This window comes from Oncorhynchus clarkii, chromosome 3 (genome assembly GCF_045791955.1).
Source record: "Oncorhynchus clarkii lewisi isolate Uvic-CL-2024 chromosome 3, UVic_Ocla_1.0, whole genome shotgun sequence".
In the NCBI taxonomy this organism is placed as follows: domain Eukaryota; kingdom Metazoa; phylum Chordata; class Actinopteri; order Salmoniformes; family Salmonidae; genus Oncorhynchus; species Oncorhynchus clarkii.
The window spans coordinates 45,565,821-45,589,082 of NC_092149.1; the positions used below are offsets into that span (position 1 = coordinate 45,565,821).

The window sequence follows — 23,262 nt, forward strand, 5'->3', positions numbered from 1 at the left end:
ACCCCCACAACATGATGCTGCCACCCCCGTGCTTCAAGGTTGGGATGGTGTTCTTTGGCTTGCAAGCCTCCCCTTTTTTTCTCCAAACATAACAATGGTCATTATGGCCAAACAGTTCTATTTTTGTTTCATCAGACCAGAGGATATTTCTCCAAAAAGTATGATCTTTGTCCCCATGTGCAGTTGCAAACCGTAGTCTTTTCAAACTGTAGCTTTTTTATGGCGGTTTTGGAGCAGTGGCTTCTTCCTTGCTGAGCGGCCATTCAGGTTATGTCGATATAGGACAGGATTTACTGTGGATATAGATACTTCTGTACCTGTTTCCTCCAGCATCTTCACAAGGTCTTTTGCTGTTGTTCTTGGATTGATTTGCACTTTTCACACCAAAGTACGTTCATCTCTAGGAGACAGAACAGGTCTCCTTCCTGAGCGGTATGGCGGCTGAGTGGTCCCATGGTGTTGAAACTTGCGTACTATTGTTTGTACAGATGAACGTGGTACCTTAAGGCGTTTGAAAACTGCTCCCAAGGATGAAACAGACTTGTGGAGGTTTACAATTTTTCTTCTGAGGTCTTGGCTGATTTCTTTAGATTTCCCATGATGTCAAGCAAAGAGCCACTGAGTTTGAAGGTAGGCCTTGAATACATCCACAGGTACACCTCCAATTGACTCAAATGATGTCAATTAGCCTATCAGAAGCTTCTAAAACCATGACATAATTTCCGGAATTTTCCATGCTGTTTAAGGCATAGTCAACTTAGTGTATGTAAACGTCTGACCCACTGGAATTGTGATACAGTCAATTATATATGAAATATTCTGTCTGTAAACAATTGTTGGAAATATGACTTGTGTCATACACAAGTAGATGTCCTAACCGACTTGCCAAACTATACTTTGTTATAGTTTGTTAAAAATAAATTTGTGGAGTGGTTGGAAAATGTGTTTTTAATGACTTCAACCTAAGTGTATGTAAACTTCTGACTTCAACTGTAAATGTTGTGATCTGTTTCAACCTTGTCTTTGTGTTTAAACATTTTAGTATCGAACCACTGTTATATATTTTTCTGGCTTATCGTCCCTCATCTGTCCCAACATCTGTTTTGAACCATCCCAGGCATCATTTTTATCGTCCCCAGAATGACGGGACTCCTTTAATTTTGAGCCCTGGCCACACTGTCCTTCCAGTGTGAGTGTGTGTGTGCCTGCGTGTGTGTGTCATGTATCAATTGTGCCTTACTGTTCTCTTTGTGTGTGTGGGTGTGTTTGTGTGTGTGTGTGTGTGTGTGTGTGTGTGCAGCAATGCCCGAAGGTGGCCCCTGATGATCGACCCCCAGGGCCAGGCAAACAAGTGGGTAAAGAACATGGAGAAGGCCAACTGTCTGCACATCATCAAACTGAGCGACGGAGACTTTGTGCGCACCCTGGAGAACTGCATCCAGTTTGGCACACCAGGTGAACTCCCATAGCCTAGAATCCAAACTATATTGTAAAGTGGACCTATGGTTAAACTGAGCACATGAGTTTGGATGCCAGACTAAAACTACTAGCCTCTGGTTGGTGCAGTACTCCTGGTCACCGGAAGGGGTCTCCATTCACCACAATAACAGATACAGATGTGAATCTGTATTCAGGATCAGAGAACACAGAAATGTGATGTCAAATAAAATAAAATATATTTGTCACATACACATGGTTAGCAGATGTTAATGCGAGTGTAGCGAAATGATTGTGCTTCTAGTTCCGACAATGCAGTAATAACCAACGAGTAATCTATTCTATTCTTCTATTCTTAAGGGCGAGAGTTTTAATGATACTTACAGTTTTAGATACATTTACATCTACACCACCAGGACCCTTGGGATGGAGTAAACACAGTCTACTGCATAGAAATAGATTACATTTATATGCACACGTAGCCTACATATCAATTCAAAGGGTACAAATAGGACAAAGAACTGTGTGTTATGTTTGCCTCCTGTTTGCTCCCCCGGTATATTGCTTTTCATATATGTATTTCACTGTAAATGCCCATTCTATATCTCTCTATTCAACTCATTATTATTATTATTATTATGAGAAAATGCATTTTGTCTCTTAATCACATCCAAGATAGCCTATCCAAAGGCAAAGTGCAGAAAACAAATAGGCATCCCCAGTGGAATGATGAAGACATAGGAACAAAAGTTTCTGTTTGACATAACTAATGACTAGTAATTGTCTGCTAGGAAGCGTAGTACCATGGTCCTTGAGGGTCCTATAATGTAGTGTCACAGAGCTAACCAGAGGATGTTGGAAGGGGGGGTCAAAGTTGCCTATTCTTATTATGTTATTTCAGGGGTATCAGCTCAAAGCAGATGTATTAAAGAGTGGTCTATAATTTGCCAAGTGTGGTCTAACCTGGAAATAAACCGTTTTACAACTAAAAGTTGCAAACACAACACTCTTCCCAGAGGGTAAAATTGGTATGTTTTTACATATTTTGTTCTAATCAGTTTTGCACTCATTTATCTGCTCAGTATTTTTTAACAAAGCCCTGTTGTTTCTCAGTGCTCCTGGAGAACATTGGTGAGGAGCTGGATGCCATTCTGGAGCCCCTGCTGCTGAAGCAGACCTTCAAGCAGGGCGGTGCCATCTGCATCCGCCTGGGAGACTCCACTATCGAGTATGCCCCGGACTTCCGTTTCTACATCACCACCAAGCTCCGCAACCCCCACTACCTGCCCGAAACTTCTGTTAAGGTTAGACTACCATAGAACGCACACACACACACACATACGCGCAACACACACAGAGAGGAGGGAGGAACATATGCACACTCACACACACACAAACTGATTTGTAACAAGCCTCCGTTAAACTTTATTGTTGAAGTTGGATGCATTGCAAAATAATTCTTAATTACAGATGCTGTCAAATGTAGAGTATTGGCACCCTAGCACAATTCAGTATTTCTTATAAAATAAGTTAATATAATAAAAAATGTTTGGTGTTCACACGTATTTGTTTGATTTTCAACTGCACAGGACCCCAAAAAAACATTCAAAACTGAAATGTATATGTTTTCATTCAACAATTTTTTAAAATAGGAAACAGATCATTCTGCTCTCCATTGTAAAATGCAACTGTATTTGATAATATTTGTAATTAGGATAATTCATCCCTTTTTTAATACAATGAAATACAACACAACAGTTTTGTGAATAAGTAACAGCCGTAGATGACAACTCTGTTTATAATTTATGATCACTGTACTGGATTTGAGCAATTACACAAAAGCATGTACACACATGGCTAAGATAACCAATTTAGGCCATTGCGTTTGAAGGAAACTAGCATTCGAGCTTCATAGGGGTTGAACTTGCAAGGCTTCATTTCAAAGCGAGGCCTCGCTAACACTTCTACCTCCTTAGAATGACGACACCTTTTGCAGCACAAGACTTCTGCATAGACTCTGTTCTTCCCCATGTGTGACTTTACAGTATGTGTGTTTCTATCCATAGCCGAGCAGCACATGTGCCTGAGGCAGGTGTAAGTTTCTTCTAATGAGCCTTTACTGCTCATTCACGCTTCCCGGAGCTCACTGGCATGCAGATGCACAATCTTTTGCTGTCTGTGCTAAGTGAAGTGAAAATGATACAATGCAGAATTATAGGGGAGTCTGGCTATACCTTTCTCCTCCCCATGTAGTCTTTAGAAACTGTATCTGCTCCATACAAAATGGCTGAGCATCGTCGTAGCATTGAAGCATAGTCTATGATTATAATAGGCCTCTTATTTTAAAATGAAAATTGTAACATTCAGACTTTGAAATGATGTTCTACACATTAAATATGGTACTGCTCTTAGAACAAAACTGTGCACCAGATCCACTCTACTTAATAATTGCAGTGCTTTTCAGACAGAGTTTCAGACAGCTGCTGCGAAAGTATGATATCTCTCTCAAAGAGGGAAGGGAGTGAAGATTACAGCGAGTTACGCACTGCAGTTTCAGGGTCACAGCACTTGAGCAAAGATGCATTTACCCCCCAAAACACATCAGCCAATCACTCAATATTGTCCCATTTAACAAAGCAACACCAATACAAGCAAGTGAGTGTGTGTCCTCGGGCAGGCCCCCAGAAAAAGCAGTTTTCAGAAAATGCACATATAAAGTGAATTGCATTAGGGAGAAAAAAATGCATTACCAAGGTTCGCATTTCAAGCATCTATTTGCAGGGCCACCCGCCTGTTTTTTATAGGCCCCCATTAAATAGATTCAGCTCGTTTTTTACGAGCACACTTTTTCCTGACAGCCTACAGTACACTCTCATGATAGGCTCTCATTCTTCCCATCAAGCCATATCTGAAGCACAATACCTCCAATCGGAGCAGGCCCAGCTCAGGCGCCAGAACTGATCCGTTTGATGGGCCTTTGTTTTCCATAAGCAGGCACGTTTTTTCACGGGAACTCCACCTTTGTGTACGCGCTTGCGTGCCATAGGCAGCTTGTGAGTTTCAAGTTGGGGAAGCTTTCAATTATTCTACCATTACTACCAATCTGCATGCCAGTTTCATTTCAATAATAACATTTTAGTTTCTCAACATCATTGTCAAATGGTTAATCATAGGCCTCCCGGGTCGCGCAGTGGCTAAGGGTGCTGTACTGCAACGCCCAATTGGCCTAGCTTCGTCCGGGTTAGGGAGGGCTTGGCCGGTAGGGATGTCCTTGTCTCATCGCGCACCAGCGACTCCTGTGGCGGACCGGGCTCAGTGCGCGCTAACCAAGGTTGCCAGGTGCACAATAAATGTTTGTTTTGTTCGATAAAGTCCCTCTTTATATCCCAAAAACTCTGTTTTGTTGGCGCGTTTTGTTCAGTAATCCACTGGCTCCAAGTCGGTCAATTCACGCAGTAGAATATATCCTAATAAAGTATAGTTCATCGAAACATGTCAAATTATGTTTATAATTCATAATTCCTCAGGTTCTCAATTGTCTAAATAATCGACAATATTTAAACCGGACAATAGCGTATTCAATAGAAAGGAAAAACAATGAAGGGCGTGCATTCGGTCATGCGTGCAAACCAGCTCTGCGTTCTTCCTCAGTCCACTGAGAGAAAGGTCTCATTCTTCTTCCTTTTTCAGAAAACAAGCCTGAAAAAATGTCTAAAGACTGTTGACATCTAGTGGAAGCCATAGGAACTGCAATCTGGGTCCTAACCCGATAGATACTCTATAGGCATTCAATTGAAAATACCCACATCAAAAAAAATCCCACTTTCTGGATGGATTTTCCTCAGGTTTTTGCCTGCCATATCAGTTCTGTTATACTCACAGACATAATTTAACCGTTTCGAAAACTTTTGAGTGTTTCCTATCCAAATCTACCAATTATATGCATATCCTAGCTTCTGAGCCTGAGTAACAGGCAGTTTACTTTGGGCATGCTTCTCATCTAGATGTCGAAATACTGCCCCCAAGCCATAAGACTTTTTAATACATGCATTAACAGAAATGAATGTAACCAATTGACGGGGGATTAACAGTATAGGCCTACTGGTGACCTAGGTAATGGAGAATTGATTTAAAGAAATAAACAACCAAAGGGCAAACAATTCACACAATGAAACAATGAATACACAATAATTAGGCCTGCCATCTTGGTTGGATAATAATCGCAGTTGAAAAAAAATCATCATAAACTAATTTAGGCCTACTGGAACATGACAGCCAGTCAAAGGTAGGCTACCTCTTTTTGAACTACTTCATTGATTTATTGAAATGACCTTAGCATTTCTGTTGTCAATACTGCGACCACAATACACTAGCCTAGTAGTAGCTACAGTAGCCTAGTAGTTGAAAATTGGCTGTGGTGCTGAAATGTGGAGACGAGGTCGCTCAAGTCTATTACAAGTGGTGCCCGGTCCAACAATCAGGAGAATGGCACATTTGATTTCCATGTCTAACTATTCATTACAGTATCTAGACAAGTGAGTGATTTGTTAACTATATTAGAAATAGCTTACATTTTGAGAGGTTGAAAATGTGCACAGGAGATCAAGGACAAGATCCTGGAGGTGCTGCCTTCATCAGAGGGCAACATTCTCTCTCGCTCTCTCGCTCTCTCGCTCTCTCTCTCTGCCTTGTTAGTGCGCTGTACTGCCCCTCCAATAATTGCTTGAATAATTGGCTAGCTAGTCCAAGGAGTTTTCTAGGCACAGACCATGGCATGTTTTCTAAGATGAGACCATGGCAGCTAGCATTCGGGAAGTATCCAGACCTCTTGACTTTTTCCACATTTTGCTACATTACGGCCTTATTCTAAAATTAAGAAGTTTGGAACCACCAAGACTCTTCCTAGAGCTCCCCCCAGTCAAACTGAGCAATCGGGGGAGAAGGGCTTTGGTCAGGGAGGTGACCAGGAACCTGATGGTCACTCTGACAGGGCTCTAGAGTTGGGAGAACTTTCCAGAAGGACAACCATCTATGCAGCACTCCACCAATCAGGCCGTTTATGGTAGAGTGGCCAGACGGAAACCACTCTTCAGTAAAAGGTACAAGATTCTCTGGTTTGATGAAACAATGATTGAACACTTTGGCCTGAATGCCAAGCGTCAGTCTGGAGGAAACCTGGCACCATCCCTACAGTGAAGCATGGTGGTGGCAGCATTATGCTGTGGGGATATTTTTCAGCGGCAGAGAATGGGAGACTAATCAGGATTGAGGCAAAGATGAACAGAGACAAGTACAGAGAGATCCTTGATGAAAACCTGCTCCAGAGCACTCAGGACCTCAGACTGGGAGAAGTTTCACCTTCCAACAGGACAATGACCCTAACCACGCAGACAAAACAATGCAGGAGTGGCTTCGGGACAAGTCTCTGAATGAACTTGAGTGGACCAGCCAGAAACCAGACTTGAACCCAATCGAACATCTCTGGAGAGACCTGAAAATAGCTGTGCAGCAACGCTCCCCATCCCACCTGACAGACCTTGAGAGGATCTGCAGAGAAGAATGGCATAAACTCCATAAATACAGGTGTGCCAAGCTTGTAGCGTCATACCCAATAAGTCTTGAGGCTGTAATCATTGCCAAGGGTTCTTCAACAAAGTACTGAGTAAATGGTCTGAATACTTATGATATGTGGTAAATGTGATATTTCTGTTTTTTTATTTTCTATAAATTAGCACGTTTAAAAAAAAATGTTTTTTTGTTTTGTCATTATGGGGTATTGTGTGTAGATTAATGAGGGAAAAAAACAACAGTTTAATACATTTTAGAATAAGACTGTAATGGTAACAAAATGTGGAAAAAGTCAAGGGGTCTGAATACTTTCCGAATGCACTGTACGTTCCCAGTCAGTAGTCTTTTGGATGTATGGGTAGGCTACTCCCGTGGATAGGCATTGAGTTGGACAGATACGTTTTTTTATTGAATGAATATCGCCTGATCAATCCATCCCTAAGTTTTTTTATTTTTTGCTGTAAAATTACTGTGTTATTATTATGATTTTACAGCTGTTTTGATCGGCACATTTCAGTGATGAATAGGCTTTGCAAATCACCTTGTCACCTATTCATCTCTATTGACATGGACATCTGTAAATTACTTATCCAAAACATTGTAACATCTAATTTGTGTGCTGGGATATTGTGTCAGATTTTTTTTTATAAAATAATTTCATAGGATAGCTACATGTGCACAATGTTTGCAGTGCCAGTGCGCACTCAGTAGTTCCTCCAGTGATGTCTCTTCAAATGCACATAAAAAGTAGTTTTAGGGGTGAAATTAGATTACTATTGGTTGTGAATAGGCTACTGGGTGGTTGTTGAGTTGTTTTGTAACAGTTGTTTGCTCTGCTAAAATGTTTCATAAACACCTTTTAAGCCAGGCCAAAGGAACTGCAGGGAGCACAGATTTGAAAATGATTTGAAAATGGCAGCTCCGGGATTTATACAGGCTTTGAGAGTCCAGCTGAGCAGGTCTTAGCATTAATATAAATTTAATTAGATGCCTGGAGAAGTGCACTCATTTATTAGAGTGGGGAGTAGATACCATATATAGGCTTTTAACCTCGAGGATAGTAGGACCTAAGGACTGGGTGTGTGGGTTGAGATGTGCTCACTTCTCTCACTTGTGATAGAGGAAAATGGCTATTGCTGTAGCTTAAGGTAAAAGTTACCACTGTGGGATTGGATAGTAGTGAAGTGCGAACCATTAAATGAGCACACCTAAAGGAGATATTTTTTTCTCTCTCACTCTCATGTTAGCAGACGCTCTTATCCACATGAGCAATTAGGGTTGTTCACCTTGTCGGCTCAGGGTTTCGAACCAGCGGCCTCTTAACTGTTAGGCTAACTGCCACCCCACGCACTACTGTAAACTCTATAGTGGATGTTTGTCATTTGTGAAGGTTGATGTATTGTGTTTGTTTGCACTGTAGGTGACCCTGCTGAACTTTATGATCACCCCCGAGGGCATGCAGGACCAGCTGCTGGGCATCGTGGTGGCCAGGGAGAGGCCTGACCTGGAGGAGGAGAAACAGGCCCTCATATTGCAGGGGGCCGAGAACAAGAGGTAATGGCTTAGTGCAGGGTTGTCAAGCTTATTCCATGGAGGGCCTAGTGTCTGTTGGTTTTGATTTTTTTCTTTCAATTAAGACCTAGACAACCAGGTGAGGGGAGTTCCTTACTAACCTGTGTCTTAGAGAGAGAGCACATGTAAAGATTTGTTTTTGTTTGATAGAAATCTGCGTTGCCAAAAGTTAATGTCATAGGCTACGTCACATGATCACCAGAGACGTTTGATTTAAGCAATACCAATAAATAAATAAATAAATAAATTTAAAAAAGGAAATCATGATCAACAAATGGGGGAGTTCCAATCATTCAGTCTGTTCAAACAAAGGAACAGGTAGCACAGTAGACTCTGGTACTAATCACATGACCTTTTCACCCCCTCCCCCCAGGCAGCTGCAGGAGATCGAGGACAAGATCCTGGAGGTGCTGTCCTCTTCAGAGGGCAACATCCTGGAGGATGAGACGGCCGTCAAGATCCTCTCCTCGTCTAAGGTTCTGGCCAACGAGATCTCGGAGAAGCAGGCCATCGCCGAGGTGACGGAGGTGAAGATCGACGAGACACGCATGGGTTACACTCCCATTGCTGTGCACTCTGCCATCCTCTTCTTCTCCATCGCAGACTTGGCCAACATCGAGCCCATGTACCAGTACTCGCTCACCTGGTTCATCAACCTCTTCATCGCTTCCATCGACAACTCGGACAAGAGTGACATCCTGGACCAGAGGTAGCTAGCTAATTAGCAAATTGTGATGAAAATATTTTTGGCAGAATACAAATATTGCAGATAGTGTGTTTTTGATTTCCACACATTATTAGCGTGTCATGTGGATGCTGAAAGTTAGTAAGCGGAAGTGTTCCATTGAAGTCAATTGACATTTTTAACATTGTCTAGCATAGGACAAATAAGCTTGAATGTCAGTGCATTCATACACCCTGCATAAATATGGCCCCAAAGAGTGGTGAAAAAGGAAATAAAAAGTAGATAAACCACTCATTCAAGTGAGTGAGCTCCCCACCCCTTCCTATCCTTACGGTAAATAATTGGTTGTCTGTTGTCACAGACAAAGACATTGCTGGTTACATAGCTGTAGCTTATTGACACTACTGTCCGGCCTGGCAGTGTGTTTGTCTGACAGCCTTTAAAAGTTGTGAATACTGCTTGCTCCTTTAACCTAAGTGTAAACACTGAATCCAAAATGGACGCCTAATGCATTGACAGACACATCAAAACACACTAGCTCGAAGCAGACTGCAGAACAGGCTACAGTCCTAGAGTCTTGGCAGCCCTAATCAACAAGTATGTTTGATTTAATGCAGTGGCATCACTGAGATTTAATGGGCACTTCATAAGATAAATACAGTAGGAGGGAGGGGGTTCCATCATAACCCACTAAATATATTCTCTGCATAATGAGTAGAAGAATGAGAATAACTGTCAATGCAGCATGTAGCCTAACTAATAAAGTACTTGTTGCATGTCTGCTGTCAGAGTTTGCACTCCATAATTTGCATGGGCAATGTTTTAGCTCTTGCCAAATGATGGGTTTTTGGTACTGTAGCCACTTTGAATGATTGACAAAGCATTGACCAAGCTATATCATTGGCTACTGTTAAACCTATCAAATATGTTTTTTTTAGTAGGGACCGATACAAGTAGGCTACATTGACATATTGTAACGAACCGTCAGAAGTGTTGAACCATAGCAAACCTTTGCCAGACGTAGTTGTATTTTGTAGTCTATTTTAAAATACCAACTTTTCAAATACTGGAGGTATTTGACTATAGTGAATCAACTATTGGCAACGTTTTCCTTCGATATTCAAATACAGGTCTCAGAAAAACAAATAATATTTTAAAGTATTTGAATACATGCAAGTTATTTGAAAGCAAAACAAATATTTATGTGATGGCTGCCAAATATTTTATGAAGAACCAAAATACAGTTAGTTGAATCAGTCTAAATATATTATAAGCATATGGTTTGGAGGGCTCTTGAATATTAATATAGCCTAGCTAGAATTAAATACATGATGGATGTGAATAACCTCAACATTAGAGTAGACCACTTTTGTAGCTTCAAAATGACTAACACATACATTTTCATTATGAGTGAGACATAAGGTAACACTTCTCATGAAGTCCCTATACATATGTAGTAACTTTGCTTAATGCAATAGCAACGTTGTTGTTATATAGGACTTAGGAAATTGATTTAATTGCATAATAACAGAGTTATTACATTATTACAGTGGAATAAGGAACAGTGACTATTCCTTCTGTGTACAGTAGTTGCAAAAACGCTCAGCTCATTGCTATGCAATTAAAATGCAATTACCAAAGTTTTATGCAACAACATGCTAATAAAATGTTGCTCAAAAAGTATATACAGTTTTATTACACATGCATAACAACAGTTTAATGTTGTGTTAGTGAGAATGCTAACAGTAACAAAATATTGCTATTAGGAAACGAAATATCCCGAAACTGCCTTATTGAATCAACTACAAACATGGTAGGTGTAAAATCATGTTAACGTGTATTCTGAGTAAACTATCCCTTTAAAGGTGGTATAGTGTTTGAAACAAGAGCACAGCCTTAGATGAACAAAGAGGTTCAAAGTAGTTTTTGCTATCTATCCAAATTGCTGTTTGCAATGTTTGCAAATGGCTTTGAATTACTCTGCAGTATTTTCAGACATCATACAATTAATTGCAGCTTTCGACCTTTTCAGTGGCATGTTAGAGTCATACAGTAGTTGAGCGTCACAACTTATTCAAACTTTCAAAATATAATTGGTTAATTGGTTTGAGTTGATTATGTTAACATAAATACATTTAGCATCCTAGGCCTCCAAGCATACAAGTGTCATGATGTTGGCCTGTTGGGGAGGTTTATGACCCCCATAAATACCTTTCCCCTTTTCGCTCTCTCTCCTTGTAAAGCCTTTGTAACATAGAGAGTCTGGTAACATCGAAAGGTGGGAAACAGAACCATATTTTGGTAATCCAACCAGTTGAAAATACGTGTTGGTACTTAATGAATATGATCTCAGATCAGTTGTTGTCTGAGACATTACTACTAATGACAGGATGACATAAACTGCATCTTGGAAAGTCGACACATTCTAGTTATCAGATTCACATGGAATTGTTGTGCAATTTAAATGTTTAAATATGAAACTGTTTGTGAAAAGATTAAATGTAATTTTAGCTTCTTAAATGAAAGAATGGTTTGTCATAGAAAAACTCTGATCACTCAGAGGGCCCCGCCCAAGTGAACAGACTTTGGTTGTAAACTATGAAACACTCCCTCCTTTCACCACTATATAAACCCGTTGATGAAAATTCTACTTTCTGTTCCGAGGATGTGAGGACAACGGTCCTACGTTAAAAGGGCTCAGATAATGACCTAACGAAATTAGCATCGTGTTTAATGTGAAGGTGACTATTGACATGCCGAAAGGATGAATTTCGACTAAACCAGCCAGAATATAGCACAAGCTTAAAAGTATGGCAACTTGGTATGAACTTTGAACTCTTATTCACTCCAGAAGTGATACCTCCTAGCCGTTCGTTGAGTTAGCAGCAGCACTGTAAACGTGGGCTAGAAAAGAACGGACGACGTACCCAGTCTAACACACACAACGATACTACAATGTATCAAGTTTACCACCAGAGACATTCTTCAGAGGACAAGAGATCCCTGCTGGGCAACCCGACCTTCCATCTACGACCAACCTATTAAAGCATAGCTCAGAGTAAATATTCCTTGCACTTTCCTTTTCCAAATGGGCGGTTATTTAGAATGCATAAGATACTGTATTAACGATAGCATAGCTGCCTACGGTAACCAGCCATCATATCGGTTCCGTCCGCTAGGGACGTTTTCCTTTGACATAATTTGTAATCAATGTATGGTCCATTCTGTGTAGATGAAATTGTCTGATTATTTAGGTATTTAGTAAATGAATAATTAAACCAAATGTTGATTTGCTGATTCAACATGTTCGCCAGGGTTCGTGAAGATAACCAAGATTTTACAACCTTCAGATTTGACTGAATAAAGTGATGATTAAATATTGACTGCTACTGATGTAAAAGATGACTAGTTCTTTAAGAGTTTATTCGGGTGATAACAGCTCGATAAACATTATTTCGTGGTGCCCTGACTTTCTAGTTAATTACATTTACCTGATTTAGCTTTATCAGGTAATATTAATTACAGAGAAATTATTTTATAGAATAGCATGTCATCACTTAATCACTTAATCCGGCAAAGCCAAAGAGACAACACAAGCTGCATACAAGCCGCTCTCTACATTTAAAAAAGTCAAATAAATAAATGTAATATACACCATTATAATAAATCCAATATTTATTTTAGGAAGTTCTAAATAAACATGATACAGCATGAAGAAAATGCATTTCAGAAGAACAGAATATGAATTGGTCAACTGTATGTTATCTGGTTATGCGCCATGCCATAGGCTGTAGGCTTGTTCATTTAGCTGTCAAGATATGCTAAGAAGTCCCGTGCCATTATTTTATATTATGAAGAATATAATTGTACTTGGCTCAATAAAACAGAAAGGATTTTTTTCCCATTCCTGGAGCGAGTGTGAATATTGTCTTTAATAATATCTCAAATTAGTTTTGATTTACAATGGCCCATTATTCAATGGGCAGGAACAAGAGCAGGGGAAAAAATACATGTCATCTGCATGTACTCGAATAGCAAATGGATGCTCCGCACTTTCTCGCCAGTCTGTTTTTCAATGATGCCGGGTAGGCTACTTCGTTTTTTATAGCAGAGCATGTGCTTAATATGACCAGCTGAGAAATAAACTCAGCAAAAAAGAAACATCCTCATAAACTGCGTTTATTTTCAGCAAACTATATTGTATATATTGTCTTGTATGGACAAGACAAGACTCAACAACTGAGACATAAACTGAACAAGTTCCACAGACATGTGACGAACAGAAATTGAATAATGTGTCCCTGAACAAAGGGGGGGGGGGGGGTCAAAATCAAAAGTAACAGTCAGTATCAGGTGTGGCCACCAGCTGCATTAAGTACTGCAGTGCATCTCCTCCTCATGGACTGCGCCAGATTTGACAGTTCTTGCTGTGAGATGTAACCCCACTCTTCCACCGGCCATTTCTGGGGGGGGATGGCCCTAGCCCTCAACCCTTCGATCCAACAGGTCCCAGACGTGCTCAATGGAATTGAGATCCGGGCTCTTCGCTGGCCAAGGCAAAACACTGACATTCCTGTATTGCAGGAAATCATGCATAGAATGAGCAGTATGGCTAGTGGCATTGTCATGCTGGAGGGTCATGTCAGGATGAGCCTGCAGGAAGGCTACCACATGAGGGAGTAGGATGTCTTCCCTGTAACGCACAGCGTTGAGATTGCCTGCAATGACAACAAGCTGAGTCCGATGATGCAGTGACACACCGCCCCAGACCATAACGGACCCTCCACCTCCAAATCGTTCCTGCTCCAGAGTACAGGCCTCTGTGTAACGCTCATTCCTTTGACGATCATCACCCCTGGTGATACAAAACCGCAGGTGTTATGTTCGAATGTACCGATCCTGTGCAGGTGTTGTTACACGTAGTCTGCCACTGCGAGGACGATCAGCTGTCCATCCTGTCTCCCTGAAGCGCTATCTTACGCATCTCACGTACTGTGACATTGCAATTTATTGCCCTGGCCACATCTGCAGTCCTCATGCCTCCTTGCAGCATGCCTAAGGCACGTACACGCAGCTGAGCAGGGACCCTGAGCATCTTTCTTTTGTGTTTGTCAGAGTCAGTAGAAAGGCCTCTTTTAATGTCCTAAGTTTTCATAACTATGACCTTGCCTACCGTCTGTAAGCTGTTAGTGTCTTAAGGACCGTTCCACAGGTGCATGTTCATTAATTGTTTATGGTTCATTGAACAAGCATGGGAAAGAGTGTTTAAACCCTTTACAATGAAGATCTGTGAATTTATTTGTATTTTTACGAATTATCTTTGAAAGACAGGGTCCTGAAAAAGGGACTTTTCTTTTTTTGCTGAGTTTACATATAAGAACTCCAGGCATCAACCACTGTCTGAGGAGCATGCTCTCGCTGCATGACAGGTGATATTCCGGCCAAACTCTGTGTGCCATGGGCTCTACAACCCTGTTCCTGTAGCTACCCAGTGCTTTTTTTTGGAAACCAAGTGAAATCTGTTCGGGAACATCGATAGTAACACATTTTTGCAACGAAACATACAGTGCCTTCGGAAAGTATTCCGACCCCTTGACTTTTTCCACAATTTGTTATGTTATAGCCTTATTCTAAAATGTATTAAATCGTTTTTTGGTTAATCAATCTACACACAATACCCATAATGACAAATCAAAAACTTTTTTTGAAATGTTTGCAAGTGTATTAAAAATTTAAAAAACTTATCTTCAGATCCTCTCAAGCTCTGTCAGCTTGGATGGGGAGCGTTGCTGCACAGCTATTTTCAGGTCTCTCCAGAAATGTTCGATCAGGTTCAAGTCCGGGCTCTGGCTGGGCCACTCAAGGACATTCAGAGACTTGTCCCGAAGCCACTCCTGCATTATCTTGGCTGTGTGCTTAGGTTGGAAGGTGAACCTTCACCCCAGTCTGAGGCCCTGATCGCTCTGGTGAAAACATCCCCACAGCATGATGTTGCCACCACCATGCTTCACCGTAGAGATGGTGCCAGGTTTCCTCCAGACATAACTCTTGGCATTCAGGCCAAAGAGTTCAATCTTGGTTTCATCAGACCAGAGAATCTTGTTTCTCATGGTCTGAGAGTCTTTAGGTGCCTTTTGGCAAACTCCAAGTGGTTTGTAATATGCATTTTACTGAGTGGCTTCTGTCTGTCCACTCCACCATAAAGGCCTGAGGAAGAGTCTTGGTGGTTCCAAACATCTTCATTTTAAGAATGATGGAGGCCACGGTGTTCTTGGGGACCTTAATTGCTGCAGACATCTGTACCTCGACACAATCCTGTCTCTGCGGCTCTATGGACAGTCCCTTCGACCTCATGGCTTGGTTTTTGTTCTGATATGCACTGTCAGCTGTGGGACCTTATATAGACAGGTGTGTGCCTTTCCAAATCATGTCCAATCAATTTCATTTAAAATATTATTCAGTATAGCTAAAGGTAATACTGTATGTCACCCAATTAACTATGAAAATATAAACAATTCCCTATTACTAGGCTATTGAAAATCAAATACAATTTCACTATAATTGTAGGCTAACTGTAAACCGCCCTGCACAATCAATGAACCAACAGCATCGCCTAGTGGAAAAATCTTGGGGAAGGAGCATTGATGACATGGCAGGTGGCAGTGTGGTAGGCACGCTTGTCCCATGAATTATTCATAAACATGTAGGATTAGCTGTTAACCTCTTGGAACTCCCCATACCGGATCCGGTATCAGGAATACAGACTCAAGCTCATTACCATAACGCAACGTTAACTATTCATGAAAATCGCAAATGAAATGAAATAAATATGCCATCTCGCAAGCTTAGCCTTTTGTAAACAAAACTGTCATCTCAGATTTTCAAAATATGCTTCTCAACCATAGGAAAACAATAATTTGTGTAACAGTAGCTAGCAAACAAAGGATTTAGCGTTAGCATTAGCGTTAGCATCCAGCACGCAACATTTCAACAAAAACATAAAAGCCTTCAAATAAAATCATTTACCTTTGAAGAACTTCTGATGTTTTCAATGAGGATACTCTCAGTTGGATAGCAGATGCTCAGTTTTTCCAAAAAGATTCTTTGTGTATTAGAAATAGCTCCGTTTTATACATCACATTTGGCTACCAAAAAAAAACCGAAAATTCAGTCCTCAAAACGCGAACTTTTTTCCAAATTAACTCCATAATATCGACTGAAAACATGGCAAACGCTGTTTAGAATCAATCATCAAGGTGTTTTTCACATATCTCTTCATTGATACATCGTTCTTGGACACATGCTTTCTCCCCTGAATCAAATGGTAAAGTGGAAGCAGCTGGCAATTGCGCACCGAATTCGACGCAGGACACCAGGCGGACACTTGGAAAATGTAGTCTCTTATGGTCAATCTTCCAATGATATGCCTACAAATACGTCACAATGCTGCTAAGACCTTGGGCGAACGACAGAAAGTGTAGGCTCATTCCTTGCGCAATCACAGCCATATAAGGAGACAATGGAAAACAGAGCTTCAGAAATTCTGCTAATTCCTGGGTGATGCATCATCTTGGTTTCGCCTGTAGAATGAGTTCTGGGGCACTTACAGACAAAATCTTTGCAGATTCTGAAACTTCAGAGTGTTTTCTTTCCAAAACGGTCAAGAATATGCATAGTCGAGCATCTTTTCGTGACAAAATATCGCGCTTAAAACGGGAACGTTTTTTATCCAAAAATGAAATAGCGCCCCCAGAGATCCAACAGGATAACTGAGAAATAAACATTCTGGATAATATAGAGAATATGGAACTCTTTATTGATTAGCATTTTGATATGCTTGACAAACAAACAGATACATCGAAGTGAACATGAGAAGACCTTTCGTCGAGTTCTGCAAGTGAAACGGTAGGGAAGCCGCCTTCTAAAATTTAAAATCTAATATTGGAGGGCGATGTTTTTAAAAATATGTCTCCAGAATATAGAACATTGCTTACAAGCATGAGCGAGTAGTTGAAAAAAGCTGGATCTATTGCCTGGGCTACTGGGGGTGGCTAAGGCCTTAAAAACAGTAATGGATTATAGTAATACATTGATGGAAGAAATACGAGGGGAAAATAAGATATTGACAACTACCATGGACTCCCTAAAATCACTACAGAGAGGCTACGTTGTGATATTAAAACAATGAAGGCCAAATTACTTGCTCTAAAGTGCAGAAGTATGAAAAAAATTGAATAAAGGAGGATATAAATGAAAAATATCAGTCAACGGAGGACAAGTCAAGGTGTTCATGATTAATTATCAGGTATCAAGGTAATACCCAGATGCAGACTGTGTCAAAGTAAGAATGATTATTACAGCAACAGGGGCAAATGTAGAGAACAGCAGGCATGCTCAGGGTCAGGTCAGGCAGAGGTCGGTAATCCAGAGGTGGGGCAAAGGTATAGGACGGGCAAAGGTACAGGACGGCAGGCAGGCTCAGGGGCAGGCAGAGTGGTCAGGCGGGTGGGTACAGTGTCAGAGCAGGAAAGCATCAAAAACCAGGAGGACCAGAAAAGAGAGGCTGGGAAAAAGCAGGAGCTGACAAAAACGCTGGTTGGCTTGACAAACAAGACGATCTGGCAACAGACAAACCGAGAACACAGGTATAAATACACAGGGGAAAATGGGGAAGATGGGTGACACCTGGAGGGAGGTGGAGACAATCACAAAGACAGGTGAAACAGATCAGGGTGTGACAGTAATCTTAAGATGACGGACGAACAGGTGGAAACTATTGATTTTCAAAGGGCTCACCGTTTCGTTGGCAGAGCAGAAGGAAGACCCCGTCTGATCGTTGCTATGCTAAGCCACTGCAAAATGAAAGTTGCCTTGTTAAAACAAGGTTGGGAATTGAAGAACACCCCATTCTCTATTCATGAACAATTTCCCCATGAAATAGTGGAGAGACGACGTGACCTGTACCCCACTTTCAAAAGGTTCTGAGCAGAGAAGCAGAATGGTCTTGTGGTCGATAAATTATATGTAAACAACTAAATGTTCAAGGACTCAAAGATTACAACATGGCTGTGAGTGATAGCTACCTCCAGTTGAAGTAGTCCCCAATACATATTTGCACCGCATTACGCAGTACAAATATGGATTAATTTGTTTTTTACAAAACCATTTTTTTGGCATAATATACTTTTTTATCATATATTTGTTTACTGCAGTAAGGAACCGTAGACTATGTGAACTTAAAATAAGGTTGGATTTATGGTAATGCATAATGGGTGATGAATTTATCCTGTTTCTATTCAAGCAATATGGAACTTTGGACTATATGGACTTAAATAATATCAAGTTTTTATTTAGGGGAAGGAGAAGACCTTTTTTCTTTATGAATGTTTATTTATTTAATTTCAAGATTGTACATTATAAATAAGGTTGTTTTTAGTTTAGGATAAAGGATTATAGAATTAAAAACCTGCCTAGGTTCTCTATTGGAATAGGCCTATAGATCCTAAAATAATTGGTGTCATTACCCTTTTACATTTAAAAAAATACATCTCAATATAAAAATGTACACAATGAGTATTTTTCCGAAACACACCGGCAAATTAATTAGGTTTTGTCAACACTGGGATAAACTGATTAAAGTTAACGGTAGAACCAACACAATAACTGGCTTCTGGAAGCACTTCTCTATGCGAGAGGTATGTTATATATTTCTATATAAGCTATTTATGCTGCCTTTTATATTCTTGATCCTAATGATATAGGCCAAGGTGTAAAACAGCCAAGGTGATAGAGCAACGACCCTGGGTGGAGAGAGGGTTGGTTTTCTAGGTTTACTTGCTCTGGATTGTCAGTATTGTATTCTTGGCCATCTTTCCATGGCTGTGTCAGTATCGATTGTAAGTTGTATTCCTTAATGGGCAGTGTGATGCCTAAGACTAATGACTGCAAGTAAAAATTTGAGGCCGTTAGAATCTATGTTCCTTTTTCCTTCTTCCTTTTTTTTGCCGGAATACAACGGGATATAGTAAGGACTACATGAAATATGTCTAGCATGTAATGGACATAAAAAAGGACTGGTCTTGTGATATATTTAGGTTGTTTTCTCCAACAATTGAATCAAATGAAGTGAGCATGCTGGGCTGACATGCTTATAGTCTTGCTAGGCCTTTCTAAATATGAGCATGCATATATAAGATTGTGCTGTTGTTATTTCTATTAATATTTTCTGTTATTGTTACTATTATATTTTTTTCTGAGTGTCTTCCATGTTATTTGATTAGTTCTCTTAAAAAGCACCCACATAGATATTTATGTTATCATGGGACTGCCCATATTTCCCTCTGGCCAACGCCAATTGGCGGCCAAGGGTTTGCCTTTGGACGCAAAAGTGCATCGTGAGTCCGGAAGATGGTCTGATGGACTTACATCCTGACCAGACCGGACACGTCGCGTGCGCGAGCGTCGCAAATTAAATTTAGAAATCCATGTTATTCAACTATTGCACCCACACTGCTGCGCACATGCGCCATTGTGCGCTATCGTGCATAAATATATTTTGCCCTCCCCCCACACCAAACGCGATCACGACATGCAGGTTAAAATATAAAACAAACTCTGAACCAATGACATTAATTGGGGGACAGGTCGAAAATCATTAAACATGTATGGCAATTTAGCTAGTTAATTTGTCCTATTTAGCTGGCTTGCTGTTGTTAGCTAATTTGTCCTGGGATATAAACATTGAGTTGTTATTTTACATGAAATGCACAAGGACCTCTACTCCGACAATCAATCTACACATAAAATGGCCAACCGAATCCTTTCTAGTTAGTCATCTCTCCTCCTTCAAGGCTTTTTCATCGTTTAACTTATATGGTGATCGCATCTAAACTTTCATTGTACTTTCACAACTACCGGCAAAACAGTTCGTCTTTCAGTCACCCACGTGGGTATAACCAATTAGGAGATGGCACGTGGGTACCTACTTCTATAAACCAATGAGGAGATGGGAGAGGCAGGACTTTCAGCGCGATCTGCGTCAGAAATAGGAATGAGTTCTATTTTAGCCCTTGGTGTCGCAGACACTCATTGGCGCGCGCGAGCAGTGTGGGTGCAATAATTGAATGACATGGATTTCTAAATTTAATTTGCAACTCTCGCGCTCGTGTCCGGTCTGGTCAGCATGTTAGTGAATAAGGGTTCAAAGTTCATACCAAGTTGCCATGCTATCTGCTCATGCTATATTCTGGCTGGTATAGTCGAAATTCATCCTTCCGGAGTGTAGGTCGTCAGCTTCACATTGAAATTCGATGCTGGGCGGGGTTTGAGTGAAAGAGTGGGAGACTGGGGAACAAAGGGGAGAAGCTGTGCTATCGTAAATACAGTATCTTATGCATTCTAAATTACCGCCCATTTGGAAAAGGAATATGCAATAAATATTTATTCTGAGCTGCGCTTCAGTAGGTTGGTGGTAGATGGAAGGCTGTGTTGCCAAACCAAGTTCTCTGTCCTTTGAAGAATGTCTCTGGTGGTCACTTGGATAAGTTGTAGTAACGTCGTCGTGTGGTAGATGGGATACTCTGTATTTTCCTTCCTAACCTGCGTTTGCAGCTGCGGTCGCTAACTCAACGGCTAGGAGGTATCACTTCTGTCGGGAATAAGAGTTCAAAGTTCATACCATTCGCAACCAAAGCTCATAATTTACAGAAACTCGTTACAAATGATCGAGTCATCCATGGTTCCCCAAATTATATTTTGAAAGCAAAATATTTTAAGCATGTTTTATTTTCAGTCTCCTCCATTTCCACTGAATGATATTAAATGTTAGGATTTATTTCCTAATAATAATAATGTAAAATTAAGACATTTACAGAAAGACCCGTGTGAAGGCCAACTTACAGAAGAGGAACTTTTTGATGCATTAAAAAATGTTCAGTCTGGAAAAACACCAGGGCTTGACGGTATACCAGTAGAGGTGTATCAGACCTTTTTTGATTAACTCAAAAGATAAATTATTAGCATGTTTTAATTGCTATTATACAAATGGTAGACTTTCAGGTACTCCACAAGAAGTTCTGATTTCATTTCTACTAAAACAGGACCCAGGTGGTATGTATAAAGATTCAGTCCATTTAAAAAACCTCTTACATTTCAATGTTGTGATGCGAAAATCCTGACAAAATGCGTAGAACATAGAATAAAAAAGGTTTTACCAGATATTGTTCATCCTGATCAGACAGGTTTTTTACTTTGATGATATATTGAAAATAATATACGACAGTTACTTAAAACAATTTAACATTATGAAACATCAAAGATACCAGACCTGGTCTTCATAGCAGATTTTTAACCAGTTATGCATTAAAAAATTTGGATGAAAAACGTTCCCGTTTTAAACAAGATATTTTGTCACGAAAAGATGCTCGACTATGCATATAATTGACAGCTTTGGAAATAAAACACTCTTGACGTTTCCAAAACTACAAAGATATTGTCTGTGAGTGCCACAGAATTGATGTTACAGGTGAAACCCAGATAAAAATCCAACCAGGAAGTGCCGCATTTTCTGAAACCGCCTCATGCCAATGACTCCTTATGTGGCTGTGAATGAGCTACGAATGAGCTTACATTTTCCACATTTTCCCCAAGGTGTCTACAGCATTGTGACGTCTTTTCAGGCATTTCCATTGAAGAATGGCTGTAAGGGACCATATATAGCATGTGGTCACATGGTGTCTCCCGCAGAAAATCTCACGTAAAATACTGAGGTAGCCATTTTTCCAATCGCTTCTTATGAGAAACCAATTGCCTCGACGGATATATTATCGAATATATATGTTAAAAACACCTTGAGGATGGATCCTAAACAACGTTTGCCGTGTTTCTGTCGATATTATGGAGCAAATTTTGAAAAAAGTTTGCCGTTATAGTTGCAGCATTTTCCGGTCGATTTCTCAGCCAAGGATGATGAAGAAACAGGAGCTATTTCGCCTACAAAAATAATATTTTTGGAAAAAAGGAACATTTGCTATCTAACTGGGAGTCTCCTGAGTGAAAGCATCTGAAGTTCTTCAAAGGTAAATGATTTAATTTGGTTGCTTTTCTTATTTTCGTGAAAATGTTTCCTGCTGCCAGCAGAGCCTAGCATAGCATTATGCCATGATAAACTTACACAAATGAAAATCTGAGATGACTGTGTTGTTAACAAAAGGCTAAGCTTGTGTTTTAATAGATTTATTTCATTTTCGTTTTTTTGCGTATTTATGTCCGCTGCGTTATGCTAATGCATTTGAGGCTATGATTACGCTCCCGGATACGGGTTTGCTCGTCGCAAGAGGTTAAAAGGCTTTTGATAAAGTATGACTAGAATTGATATATAAATGCCTGGATTACTTTCATTTTGGTGAGTCTCTTATACAATGGGTTAAAGTTATGTACAACAACCCCAGATGTAAAACAGTAAATAATCGTTAATTCTCAGAAAGTATTTAGCTTTTGTGAGGAGTAAAACAAAGCTGTCCGTTGTTTCCATGTCTATTTATTATGGCCATTGAAATGCTAGCTATTATAATTTAGAAATCCAGGGGATAAAAACAAAAATGTAAATGTATGCCGATGACTCAATTTTTTTACTCTAAGTCCGCAATCTGGATCCCTGCACATTCTCATTAAAGATCTTGATCACTTCTAGCCTCTGGATTAAAACCTAATTATTGACAAGTGTACCGCACTACGTATTGGATTGTAAAAAAATTGTGTTTACACTACCTTATAGCTTACCAATGAACCTTTTTGGGATGTGGGGCAGCATTTTCACTTTTGGATGAATAGCTTGCCCAGAGTGAACTGCCTCCTACTCTGTCCCAGATGCTAATATATGCATAGCATTATTAGTATTGGATAGAAAACACTATCAAATCAAATAAAATTTATTTATATAGCCCTTCGTACATCAGCTGATATCTCAAAGTGCTGTACAGAAACCCAGCCTAAAACCCCAA

The 23,262-nt window shown here is 40.2% G+C and overlaps 1 protein-coding gene across 1 annotated transcript in view; it reads left to right on the top strand.

Moving 5' to 3' along the window:
- LOC139385579 (dynein, axonemal, heavy chain 7) overlaps nt 1-23,262 on the top strand; it is a 229,091-nt gene that overhangs the window by 143,159 nt on the left and 62,670 nt on the right. Inside the window, exons 50-53 of the mRNA XM_071130761.1 lie at nt 1,301-1,455; nt 2,551-2,741; nt 8,426-8,559; nt 8,951-9,286. Coding sequence (XP_070986862.1) covers nt 1,301-1,455; nt 2,551-2,741; nt 8,426-8,559; nt 8,951-9,286 — 816 coding nt within the window. The remainder of the gene's footprint in view (nt 1-1,300; nt 1,456-2,550; nt 2,742-8,425; nt 8,560-8,950; nt 9,287-23,262) is intronic.